General features: G+C 33.6%; 1 protein-coding gene across 1 annotated transcript in view; it reads left to right on the forward strand.

Annotated features, from left to right (window-relative positions):
- Positions 1 to 1,902: 1,902 nt before the first annotated feature.
- The window catches only part of LOC110272521 (uncharacterized), a 20,591-nt gene continuing 8,581 nt past the window's right edge, over positions 1,903 to 13,912 (forward strand). The window contains exons 1-3 of the mRNA XM_052262982.1: positions 1,903 to 2,049; positions 5,665 to 5,974; positions 6,448 to 6,568. Coding sequence (XP_052118942.1) covers positions 1,903 to 2,049; positions 5,665 to 5,974; positions 6,448 to 6,568 — 578 coding nt within the window. The remainder of the gene's footprint in view (positions 2,050 to 5,664; positions 5,975 to 6,447; positions 6,569 to 13,912) is intronic.

Here is a 13,912-nt window from a genome sequence, read left to right on the forward strand (position 1 = left end):
TCCTCCTCTTCCTCTTGAGGCTGGGCACCTTCTCCACCTCATCATCGGCCACCGGGTTAGACGTCGAACCCTCAGTACCGACCACTTCGCAGAAGGAGAAAACGTGCACTTCCTTCTCACTTTGAGCTAAGGCAGCCTGGGCCGAGGTACCGACTCCATCGGCCACAGCCCCTTGCTCGGAAGTAGCTTTGCCCTTGTCGAGCGGTCGACTTCTCGTTAGCCGCCTCATCATCACTCGCACAAAGAAAGGTTTGGAACAAATTAGGGAGACCCGTTATCTCGACAGACATTCCCACTGTAACAAGAAAAGAAAATTCTTTAGTCGCAATGAAATATTGGGAAAAGCAAGAAACTAAAAACAAAGCAAGTGAAGACTTATCACAAATATAGCTCCGACCGGCTTTCCGGTCACCCATGAGGAGGTAAGGATTCACGTGATTCCTTCCGAAGATTGCCAGTAACACATCGGCAATCTTCCTATCCACCGCAGACATGCCCTTGTAGGATACTTTAACAAAGGCATTGGACCCCGCCCTGAAGCTTCAATAAGTCGGGATGAGGCGTGCCCCCTCCAACGACAACCAAAAGGGATGACGACCTTTGACATTGCGGACCTTGAAATATTTATCTTTGAATCCGTGGTAGGAGTCCTCAAACAAACCAAAAATCCTCCGACCCTGGACAGACCGGAAGGACATGAACCCCTTCTTATGTTTCCCTTCCGTCGAAGGGGTTGTAAGGTTGAAAAAGAAAAGAAAAACATCTACGGACACCGGTAGCTCGAGATATTCACAAACCATCTCGAAACAGCGGATTGGAGCCCAACTGTTCGGGTGCAGCTGTGACGATGCCACGGAAACCCGGCCCAGAAGGGCCATTTGGAAAGCGGAAAACGGAATACGAACCCCCACTTGAGTAAACATGGATTTGTAGAACCAAATCCAATCGGCAACTCGGGGAGCGTGGAAGTTGAGCTCGTACAAGCGTTCGTGAGGAGCCGGGACGAAGACGTCGTAGTTGGACTCCTCGTCAATTCCTCCGCATAGATACTCGTTTTGACGGAACTCGGTGAGCTCCTCCTCGCCCATTTGATTGGGGGAGTCCCTTACATCAGAAACAACCCAGGTGTAGGGGTCGTACGCCACGGGAGAAGGGGAAGCCCGGGAGGCGGTGCGAGCCATACCTACATGGGGGGACCATCCAGTCAGTCTAAGAGGTCGGGTGTTCGGAGAGAATACAGAAGCTACACTCAGCCTATTCCGCAACTAAGGCTAAACACGGTTAAAAACGATAAGACCCAAACAAAGTTACTCTAGAATGGCAACCCCCCTAACACACCTACTTAGGACCAAGATCAGCCATCATCCAAGATAAACGTACGGCATGCCCAAAAAGGAAATAATAGCAGAAGCAAAGAATAATAAGAAGACAAAAGAAATTACCTGCACTGATAGCAAAAATTTGAAAGGAAAGCAGCAACAACGCCCCGGAACTAATGAGGGAGAGGAAGATGGAGGTTGGCAGAATCGGAAGCGGAGAGATAATCATCAAATGGATCCCAAAGGCATTGCAGAATAGTTTTAAAACCACCACCAAAAGGAGCGCGAAAGTCGAGAGGCATATTAGTCTTTGCATAAAGGGTTTTAAACCCATTATGAGCATTTAATGCTCCGCGCGGAAAACGAGGCGATAACTAATCGCCCCAGCAACAAACAGGCACGCGCGCAAGAGGCACATCCCCTCCACGGACGGCCGAATTGGCGACAACGCATGAGGTCAGGAATGTCGCGTCACCAACAGCCCACACGACTGTTGCTCACGCATCGGGGGCACTGTTACGGCCTGGCCCAAGAAAGAACTTGGGCCTACCCGACCCGATCACCACCCGACCTCAACGGTCGGATGGCGCACCCATGTCTGACCCGCGCATCCTTCCGGGACAGCTGGCCACCACAGCTGTACAAGGAAGCTTCGAAGAAGGTGGGTTCTGCCCTCCTGGGACCCACACCTGACATGGTATATAAGGGAAGGGTCCTATCTTCCCCCAAGGTACGTCACACATTTCACCTAACCTATTCCTCACCTACACACTAACTGACTAGAGCGTCGGAGTGTCTTTGCAGGTGACACCCCCTCCTTCCACAACGAGAGCTCGGCTACCCGGTAGACCGGATCCAAACACGATCGTGATCGAAGCGTTCCCAGTTCCACATATTCCACCCGAACTGTCCGGTAACCGCACAACCGAACATTAGTCAAAGTCAAGGAGGTGCATAATTATTCAATTACGGATGTTCAAAAAAAAATTAAAAAGAATAAAAGTAAGTAAATAAGGGCAAGCATGAAATGAGTACCATGCATCTGTGTTGTGTTTTAGTCTTTCGTTAAGTTCTTCCTCTTGTACTTTCGTGGATGGGCTAGCCCGCTTGTTTTCTATTTTTCTTTCGAATATATTGTGTATTTATTATGAAGCAACATTTAACAGGAAAAGACATAACCGAAGGTTTGATCATCCAAGGACAAGGCAAGATGGTCAAATCAGAGAAGCAAGCAGAATGGTGCTATCAAGTGGACTCATTGGATATGGAGAAACTTGGATAAGCCTCACAATGGGGTTTTAGTTTTGACATAACCATAGCAGATCTCAGAACCCTTATCAAAAGTGGGGAATGATCCACAAGTGCTTTTTGCTGTTAGCAGAGAAGGCCCAAATTGTAACTGTAGCATGGTAATCGTTATTAGGTCAGCATCTACCATCACAGCTTCCCTCAGAGGGTGGCTAAAAAAAATATTCTTTACAAAAATATTATTTATACATTAAAAATTAGTTATTATATATTTATGTATAAATATATATTATTTAATTAATTTTTAATATATATTTTGTATTTTAATATATATTTTATTATTTGAATAATTGAATTAATAGTTGATTGTTTTTACACATAGCATAGTTGTATTTATGGTGGCAAATAATGTGCATTTGATTCAACTTTTTTAGCGATATTTGTATAATCATTTAGAAAGCATGCCAAAAGAAAAAAAACACAATTTGATCTCTAGACTTGTTTATATATATTTTTTAAGGTTTTCAATCATTCACTAGAAATAAAATAAAAAAATTAATATAAAATTATTAAAATTTAAGAATGAAAATATTTAATTTGTGTGTATATTTTTCATTTGTTTTTCAAATGAATACTATCTTTTTGAAGTATTTTTTATACTTTTTATATTTTATTTTTTTATTTAAATCTATTGGATGCATTTTTTAAAAATTTATCCAAAAAACTAAAAAAGTAGTAAGGACTTTTTTTTTCTTTCTCCAGTGAGGAGCTACAAAATAAAAATTGTGAATTTGATTTTATTTTTTTGTTTGGAAATCTCCAAGTATCATGGATATGATGATTTCCTTGTTTGGTAATTTCCTATTTCTATTTAGTTAAATAATAAATAAAGGATTGTTTCCGAACCAAATATCCTTCTACATTATTTCAATAAAAGGTAACAAAGTAGGTTAAGAATCAAATACCAACCGTCTAATCACCAAAAAAAAAAATACCAACCGTCTTTCATTAAAAAAATGTTTAATTATTTTGTTACGCCTTATAATTTTATAAAATTTTTAATTAGGTTTTGTATTTTTTTAATTGAGTTTTTGCACAATTTTTTTTAATTAGGTCTTTATATTTTTTTCTTTTTATTTAGGTTACTGCACCAATTTTTTTAATTGGTCCCTATAAAATTAAGTTAATTACTGCTAAAAGAGACTTAATTGAAAAAAAATTGGTGCATGGATCCAATTAAAAAAAAAATATAGGAATCTAATTAAAAATTTTGTGAAATTATAAGTACCAACAGAGTAATTAAACCTTAAAAAAATCCTAATCAAATAAGGTAATCGAAAAAAATAGGGTAAACATTAATTGGCATAACTTTTATTTTTGGTATCCAAATAGCATTTTTGATGATTAAATAGGAGAGTTTTGGTTATTGAGTCTTCTGATCCTTTTTTATTTTCTTCTTCATTATGAGATAGGTGAGATGTGAATGGTACTCGGCTTTTGTGTTTATGTTTATGGTTCTGGGAATACACTGGATGGTGAATTTGAAGCTATCCACCTAGCGGATTCTGATGGATGACATACTTGAAAATACCTGTTCCATTTTCTTCAGATCTCAACATAAACATCACTGTAAAATGAAATTTGTGAGTTTAAAGTTTAATTCAGGTAAACAATTTTTAAAATAAACTGATTGAAAGCTAGGTGTTACATCTTTAGCAAGTATAATTATCATCTTCTTATTATATATAGAAAAAGAAAGAAAAGATATGGGGTATCAGCAAATTTTATTTCCTCGCTCAGGTTAAACAAACACAAAATGTAGTTGAACCTTTTCTCAGTAATAAAACTGTTTGAACAAGCCTTATTCAAAACAGAAATATTAATTCAAGACATTACTAACTCTAAAATACAAGTCTTGGAACAGCCAAATTGTCAATAACCATTGATTCTCCAAAACTAGGGACATTGAAAGTATGATACAACATTTTCTAACTACTAGAAACACTACCAAATGGGAGCAACCTATACTGGATTCATATAACACTTCACACAACCAATCAATCTTTTCAAAATTTTATTTCTGTGAGCATCTTCTTAATTAATTCCTTTATTGTTTCCATCGAACACCAATTTCTTCACAGCATCAACGCTACATTTTTCCGTTCGTACCTAAGCTATGTCCATTGTGCTAACTACTAAGCTATTATATGCTGGTCTCAAAGTAAATAAGTTATTATACGATACATGCATGCTTATGTATAAGTAGAATACAAGTAGAATTTCACATACAAGAACAAGCTTTTTGCTTCTTCTATATTGAAATGAGCTAAATCACCAAATTAGAACACCATTCTGAGCATAAACTTGTGGTGTTCATGTCTCATATGTCAAGTCAACACTTAACAATACATACCAAGATTGTATTAACGATAATTGAAATAAAAACTTAACAAAAAATTACAAAATTTAATTTCAAAGACCAACTTGATCATTTAGAGAAGTTAGAAAATAAAAAATAATTTGATTCACATGCAGAAATCTAAAAACCAAATTGAACATTACCACTGTTTGAAACGATAAGGATAAAGTTAAAACAATCAAACATTAAAAATATTTTTGAAATTTTTCAATAATGTTAGAAGACAAAAAATATACTTTTATTATTATTATTATTATTATTATTATTATTATTATTATTATTTGGACTAGACTTCAATTGTTTAATTCTCAAACTTGTTTATACTGTAAGTCTATAAGATGACGAGAACGACGAATTGTCAAGCAATCCACCTAAATTTACAAATTAGCTTAATTACTTTTCTAATGCTTGCTTAAAAAACACATTAAATTAAGGGGGAGACTCACATAAAGATGGCCAAAATAACTTTTTTTAAAGTTGCTGACGTGTCATTCTATGATTGGTGTTTTATAAAACCGGTTAATAAAATTTGTTTTTAAACCAAATGCTTAAAATCCGGTTCGACCCAGCTGGTTTGATTAAACCGATTCGAGTCTTTTCCTTTTTTGCCCTTTTTTTCAATCTCCTAAACGATGTCGTTTCATAATCCCTTCTCCTCCCTTAACCTCACTTTCATAGAAGCTCTCTCATCTCTCATATCTCATTGACCAAAGTTTTCTCCTTCTATCAGCATCATCCGACAAGCTCGTCGTCGGTCTCCTCCGGTCTCCGATCTGGCGTGCCTTCCTCGCCCTCGTCGTCACTGGCGGCAGTAGCAGCAGCTCCCCGACCTGGACGTCGTCGCCGCTCCGTCTCTTGTCGCTGCCTCGCAATCAGTTTCATGCCGTCATTGCGCCCGTCGACGTCGAGACAGAAGCAGCAGGTCCCCGACTTCCTCCTCGCCTTCAACAACTCCTCGGCCTCCTTCGCACAACCTGGTCCCAATCCGGTGAGTTTTCAACAAATTTTCCTCTTCGTCTGTTTTGTGTTTGGTTGTTGTGTTTGATTTTTTTGTCAAAAATAATCACATTGAGTGAAGATCACCAATATCGGCACATGGGTATTCATAAAAAGATGAACTGTATGAATGATTGAAGCCAAAATTAGAATTTTTACTATTTTATTAATAGTTGTATAATTGAGATCAAACAGAATTAAATGGGTTATGCAAAAAACTGGTAACTAAAATTAAAATGGATTTTGAAATAAGAAGTAGTGAATTTAAAGTGTTAGAAAGATGCCAATCATACCCAGAACTCACAGAAGAAGAAGAACAAGAAGAACTTGGAGGTGTAGTAGCACTAGTAGTGTTCCAATCACTATCACTCTTGTCATGATCAGCATTATTCTTTTGAATGCTTGGTTGTTGAAGCATTATCACCTCTTTTGTGTCCCTTAATTCTAAGTTCTTATTAGGTGCAGTAGATCGAGTAGGTGCTCTTCTCTTGGAAGCTTTTAATGCAGCAATTGTCAATGGTGGGAGGAAAGGAGGAATAATCATTCAAAGATTTCATGAAGCAATAAATTTTTCTCCTGATCCAATGTGAGTTCCAATAGTTCTTTATCTCATTGTATGTTCTTCTTGGTAAATGCCTTGCTATCACTAACCACCTACATTTATTACATACCAAACAAAACATCATCAAAATAGAATTAACTATTTCCCACTCAGATACAAGAAACTACTTTGGTAAATTATGATTTTTTCATTTCTTTAAAACTGTAAACACATACTAATTTGCATATTCTCTTGCATTAACATTAGCTTATGCTGGTTGGTTATTATTAAGTTATTAACTTACAACTGAGAAAAATTTAACTTTGGAAAAATTATCATTTTATTTTCAGTTTTGATTAATTTAATGTTTCATATTAGTCTTAGCTAGGAATATAATTGATGTTTCTTTTCCACTATATCAGATTCTTTCTATATGTGTAGTGCTAGCTTCTATGAATTCACTCAAAGCTAGCTAATTAAGCATATCACTATTATATTCGTGTATCATCAGACTAAACTATTACAATAAACTGTTATGATAGTATCCACTTGTAAAGGTTGGGCTCTTATAGGTTGATTTGTTTCTTGTAAAGATTGAGGTTCTAGATCTTGTACGGGTACTGTAGGTTGGGGATTGCCATCCATTCTTTGAATGTTATATACATGTATTCTTGATTCTATCTCTAAAAGTTGTCTCATGTTTTGTACATGTAAGTAATGCATTCTTCTAACATAATGAATGCGTTTATTCTTAATAGTTTGTCTAGCGGTTTTTACTGATTTTTTGGTTTTAATTTGTTGTAGAAGCTTTTTGGTTCTGGTTATTTTCTTGTCCATCTTTTTTATTTCTACTTTTAATTCCGAAGATTCAGTTATTAGTTCTCTTATTTTTCTATCTATTGCTATTACTCTTGTTTTCATATTTCTTCTAATTAATTTTAAAGATCTAAGCCTTTTATAAAACTCTTTCATGGTATAAGAATAATAACTGAGAAAATAAATAAAAGAAAGATAGTAAGCTTACAAAGATGAACTTGTACTTTTATTACTTGCAGAGTTGATACACTTCTTGAAGATGATTACAAATACTTGGAGAATTTATAAAGTAAGAAGATATAAGAGTAGAGAGATTTCTTGAGCTTTCAAGTTTTTGATGATCTTGAATGAGTGAGGCCTTTGGTATTTATAAACCCCAAAGGATGACTATTTGGGTACTGTGTGCCGACAGTACTGTTTGCTTTTACTGTTTGCCGACATTCACTGTTTGCTTTTACTGTTTGCCGATATTCACTGTTTGCTTTTACTGTTTGCCGACATTCACTGTTTGCTTTTACTTTTTACTTTTACTTTTTTACTTTTTACTTTTTACTCTCTTTCTTCTCTTTTTTTTTTATGATTGGGCTTTTACATTATTGCATATACAGTACTTGTTACATCTCAAATGGGTCTTGAGAGTCTTGATAGTAATGAGCTGGACTGGATTGGACCTCTTCGTCTTCTCCAAGAGGTACGGTCTGTATTGCTTGTAGAGAGCTTTGGATATCTTCCTCTGAGGTTGCTACAGCTAAGGCTGCCATAATTTGTCTCTTTTGTGCTAAGAATTGGGTCTCTTTTCTATAAGCTATTTGTTCATTGGTGGTGTTTGAGGCTGTTATTGCTGGACGCTTTTGTGATGTTGTTAACCATTGATCAATAGCTGCTCTTCTTAGTAAATTTATATCATATTTATTCCACCATTTAATTTTTTATTACTCTTACTAGATATTGTATGCTTGGAGATTCTTCATATGCTGCTGAATCATATTCCCATGTCATAATCCAGCTTATTCTCATGGCTGCTATGAATGAAATGAACTTATATTCTTGTAGGAGTGATGACTTGCTTTTAAAGTATTCATACGCCATACTGGCCTCTTTTGGGAAGAAAGCTTCCATTGGTCCAAAGTTCTGGAACCATGCTTGAAACCATTTGAGAAATTGTAATGATATCTCCTTTCTGAACCAAATGAACCAAGAATGGGGATTTGGTGATAGAAATAAAACATGATTCCAAGCTTCTTGGTAATCATAGTAGGTATTGTTTTGAGGTTCAAATTTTAATGAGAAGCTTTTAGACTGATATGGGGGTATTTCCCAATCTTGCAAGGATAATATTTTTATAATTTTTATTTTTGAATAAATAGGCTGCTTGGTGTTGGAATCTCTGTAATGTGTTAACTCAATGGATCCGGTGTCTACTAATATGAATTCATAAATTTTTTGGGTTTTTTGTGGGTTAATAGGAATATAATGGAAAGTATTTAGGAAAATGGTCTTGTATAGGGTTTTTCTGTCTTTTTTGAACCACTCTTTTTCAATGGTTAATATCTTTGTAGGATTGGGTTTTTCATAGTAAGGAAATTGTTCTTTCAAGGGTTAAGTATTATAGAGGTCAGATGGTTGTAGTAATGTGAATTTATTATTAGTAGTAATTAAAGGGCTCTTAGAAGGTGATGACGATGATGGGGCAACTTTTACAACCTGTGACATTGTCATAGGTCTTAATGATAATTGTTTTGCTGGTACAACAGTAATAGGTAATTTTGTTTCTTTTATTTGGTCAAAAGGTTGACCATAATCTTCACTGGAGGCTGCTTTTTGCTCCATTCTTTCCCTGCAAAAATTCTCTAGTAAGAAAGTCAGGGAGTGAATTTAGTTCTCCTTTTATATGTTCAATAGTAAAATCGAAACATGATAAAATAGCTTGCCATCTTGCAAATATTTGTTTTGAAACCAAATTTTTTACATCATTCTCTAAAACATTTGGGGATGCTTTACAATCAGTTCTTATTAAGAAGGTTTTATTAAATAAATCTTCTTGAAATTTTGAAACACATAATACTATGGCAAGTATTTCTTTTTTGACTGTGGGGGTAGTTCTTTTGAGCTTGATTCCAAATTCTTGAATGATATTTTACTATTTGTTCTTTTGAGTTATTAGGAGGTATTTGTTTAAGAATTCCTCCATATCCTAATTCTGATGCATCTGTTTCTATAATTAATTTAGTCGATGGGTCTAGTATACTTATGAAAGGTATTTCTTTTACTGCATTTTTTATTTTTATTATTATGGAAGTCATTTCTTTTGTCCATGGAGGTGAATTTTTTCTTAGTCTCTTATAAAGAGGTTCGCATGTAACTCTTATTCTAGGTAAGAATTCTGCTACATAATTTAAACATCCCAAAAATCTTTGTAGTTGTTTTTTGTCAGTTATTTCATTTGGAAATTTATCTGCAAATTCAATGGCTCTTTTAATAGGTACTATAGTTCCTTGATAAATTTCATATCCTAAGAACCTTACTTTAGTTGTAAAAATTTTCATTTCTTTTCTGATAAAACTAATCCTTGTTCTTTTATAATATCCATGAATTTTTCTAGATGATATATATGATGCTTTATTCCTTTTGAGTATACTAATACGTCATCAAGATATACTATAGTAAATTCTATATGCGGATAAAATATATTATTCATTATTTCTTGGAATTCGCTTGGGGCATTTTTTAATCCTTGAGGCATTACATTCCATTCGTAATGTCCAAAGGGTACTATAAAAGCTGTCTTATATCTATCTTCTTTTGTCCAAAAGGTACTATAAAGGCTGTTTTATATCTATCTTCCTCTTTTACTGCAATTTGATAATATCCTGATTTTAAATCAAATTTTGAAAAGATATTTGCTTTATTTAATCTTTTAATTAAATCACTTTTATTTGGTAAAGGATACCTAATCCATTTTAATACCTTGTTTAGAGGTTTATAATTGATAACTAATCTTGGAGCACCTCTTTCTATTTCAGATGCTTTCATCACATAGAAGCCTGTACAGCTCCAGGGTGATTTTAAAGGCCTTATTAGTCCCTTATCTAGATATTCTTGTATTTCTTTTTTACAATATTCTAGATACTCTTTGTTCATATGTATCGGTTTTGCCTTTGTTGGTATATCTTTTTCATTAAACCCATCTTCATATGGTAAAGATATTTCATGTAATTTTCTATGTTGAAAGGCTGTGGGATTTAAACTACATAATTCTGTCTTAATTTTTTTCTCAATTGCTTTTATTTTATCTTGTATCTCCGGAGTTTATAATTGTTCTTCTATTCTTTTATGTGGAACTTCTTGGTTTAAGTAGTTAATTTGTCTTGTCTTCCTTTCTATAATATTAACTTGACGCGGTAAGTTTTGTAAAATTTTCTCTAGACTCAAACAATTAATTTGTCTTACTTCTGTTTCCATTACACTAACATGTGTAGATAGGTGTTGTAACATATTGAGTTCATGCTGTTTTGGTCTTGTGAGAAATTCAAAATGGACAGGATGATTGGGGATTCTTGTACAAGTAATTCCATCGATGTCGACATTAAAGGAATATAATAATAAAGTAAAAGGATTTCCTAATATAACTTGATGAGATATATTTCTTGCTAAAAAGAATGTAGTGGCAAAACATACCCTATTTTTACAAATTTTTGCTTTAGATAACTTATAGTCTATAATCATTTTGTCATTTTCTGCCATTAAGACTCTTTCTGTAGTTTTCTCATAATATTTTGTGGGTATTAATCCTTCTTGTATACAATTAACATCAGCTCCTGAATCTACCATAGCTATTAAATCAAATTTTTCTTCTCCTACTATTAAAGTTATCGTAGTGAACCATTTTTGACTTACTAATAATGTTAAAATATTTATATAATTTTCTGTACCTAGGTTAATATAATTCTCGGGAATTGTTATATTACTAGTCCCTTCATTATTTTGCAAAGATTGTTCTTGAATTTTTATTATGTTTTCTCCTTCTATTTTTAGTAATCTGTAGTCCATATTAATGTTTTGTTGTTTTAATTCTGAAACTTCTCTTTTTAACCTTTTTATCTCTTCTTTGAGAGAACTAAGGAAAACTTCTTCTTGTGGGTTTTTAAAACGATTATAAATTTCTTTTATTTCTATTGGTCTTATTTCTTGCTTATTTTCTTCTTCTTTTTTAACTAATTCAGCTAATTGTCTTATAAACTCATCCCTTAATGGTGTATCTTCTAACTTGTCAATTATTTTAACTAGTGTAGAAGTTTGTTCTTTAGTTAAAACATTTACAGTTTTTTCACAGTTTCTACAGATACCTATTCCTAAACAATTATTATTATCCTGTTCCTTCTTTCCACTATTTCCTCCTGAGCTTTCTTCTTCTGATATAAAGTCTAATTGTTGTATAAAATAGTCTTCAGTTTCAGAAGAACCCTCATAACTTGATTCTTCTTCTGACTCTGAATTGATTAGTATAGCTGTCAAAGCATGCTTAATTTCTTTATTTTCTATTTTATTTATTTTTTGTTCTGTTGTACATTTATTAGCATAATGTCCTTGTTTTTTATATTTCCAACATGTTACTTGTTTTTTCTTATTAGAAAATTTAGGTTTTCCTTTAGGGGTTTTATGTAATTTTTTATGATATTTCTGTTCATAATAAAGGGGTTTATCTATATTATATTTAGGTTTTTTATAAAAAAAATTTCTTTTAACTTTATGCTGTCCACTAGGTGCTTTTTCAGGAATTATTCCATATTGGTAGCAGAAAGTGCCTAGCTCTCTTTTTCCCGTGATACTTTCTTGTTTTATTTTCTGTTGTATCTTGGTATCTGTGCATACTTCTATACTTGTTTGTACTATTATATTATGCAATTGTCCAAAGGTTAATGAATTATAGGGAATCTGGGTCCCAAACTGTGTTTGTAATACTTTTTCAGAGAATAATTTTGGTAAGGTTGCTACGAATCTTTCTTTCCAAAAAGGCGCATGTGCATCATCTCTTATCATAACTTTTGACATAAAAACATCTTTATACCATCTATAATCAGACATAGTTGGACATCTTAAATTCATTAATTGAGTATGTATCCTATCTTTAAAAATACTGGGATCTCCTACAAAATTTTTAATAATGGTATATATTAACGTGGATGTAGCGTCTGGTGACTGATCTTCTTATTTAATACTATTAATAATTAATTCTTTTTCTTGGAGGCTGAGAAAATTATCCCACCAACCTTTTAATTGTCCTGTAAATCCTTGGGTTATCATAATTGCTGCTTCTTTATCAGAGGCTTTTCTCATCTTATAGGCAGTTATAGCCATAGTCATTGTTCTTGCTGAGTTTGGCCGGTGTATAGCTCGTCCGTCGATGAATGTCTTCAAGCTTCTCGTCGGGATGAGTTATACGTCGGTAAGGAGAGAACAAGGGGGTGGGTACCTGCAAAAGACACTCCGACGCTCAAGTCAGTAAGTGTTTAAGAGGTATATAATAATTCTATGAATATAGAATGTAAGACATGAAATAAAAGTTATCATATGTTATGTTGTGTTTATAATAATTCTATGAATATAGAATGTATTACATGATATAGAACTTATCATGTTACTCCCTGAGATTAGATATAGAAGATTTCTTTTATAGGCATAGAATTGATGAATAAAATTGATGTTATGACCGTTTGGTCATTAAGATAGAAATGATGGTCATTAAGTCGGTAATGAAGGTGTCAGTTACAAGCAAAAGAATGAATGATAGTTAACGACGAGTTATAACTCATAATGCATAATAAAGACTGAGTTATAAGGTGACAGATCAGTCATATTACACATTTGATCTAAAATGGCTTGTTCACTTAATCCATCTATATTCCATTCTACTAAGTCTGATCCTGAAAAACTATTTTGTACTATTTGTGTTCGTTCTTCTAGGCCTACATCTACTGGTGATGGTCTAGGATAATAATTTCTGGTTTTAGGATAATCTCTTTCATAGGATATTTTATTTAGTTCTAATTCTTCTTCCTTTTGCAATGTATTAATTGTTAATTTTCCTAGACTAATACTTCTAAGTTTTTCTTTTAGTTCTTCAATTTCTGTTTCTACTTTAGATTTTAAGCTAATATTATCTAAACTTTGTAATTTATATATAAGTTTTTCTATGGGTTTTTCTACCTTAATAACTTTTTCCATATTTTCCATTCTTCCTAACTGATTTTTCATTATATCTAACATGGTATTAGTAAAGTTTAATTGCTGATGTAATTTCTTAATATATCTTTTTTCTATATTTCCATCTGCATTGCTATCTTTATAGGGTGTTGCTTCAACTTCTAAGTCTTTTCCAATTGGTATTTTAATAGTTTCTTTAGGGGGATATTCAGATTCTATTACTGATCCTGAGCTTGTTTTCCAAACAACAGTTGGCTTTGTTAAAGGACATAATTTCTTATCGGGTTTGGAGTAATAATTAACGTACCAGTCAAAGAAGTATAAGCTAATTCTATTTTCTTTCATAAAATCATAGAATAGTTCTCTTAC

The sequence above is a fragment of the Arachis duranensis genome, chromosome 6 (genome assembly GCF_000817695.3).
Source record: "Arachis duranensis cultivar V14167 chromosome 6, aradu.V14167.gnm2.J7QH, whole genome shotgun sequence".
Classification (NCBI taxonomy): Eukaryota; Viridiplantae; Streptophyta; class Magnoliopsida; order Fabales; family Fabaceae; genus Arachis; species Arachis duranensis.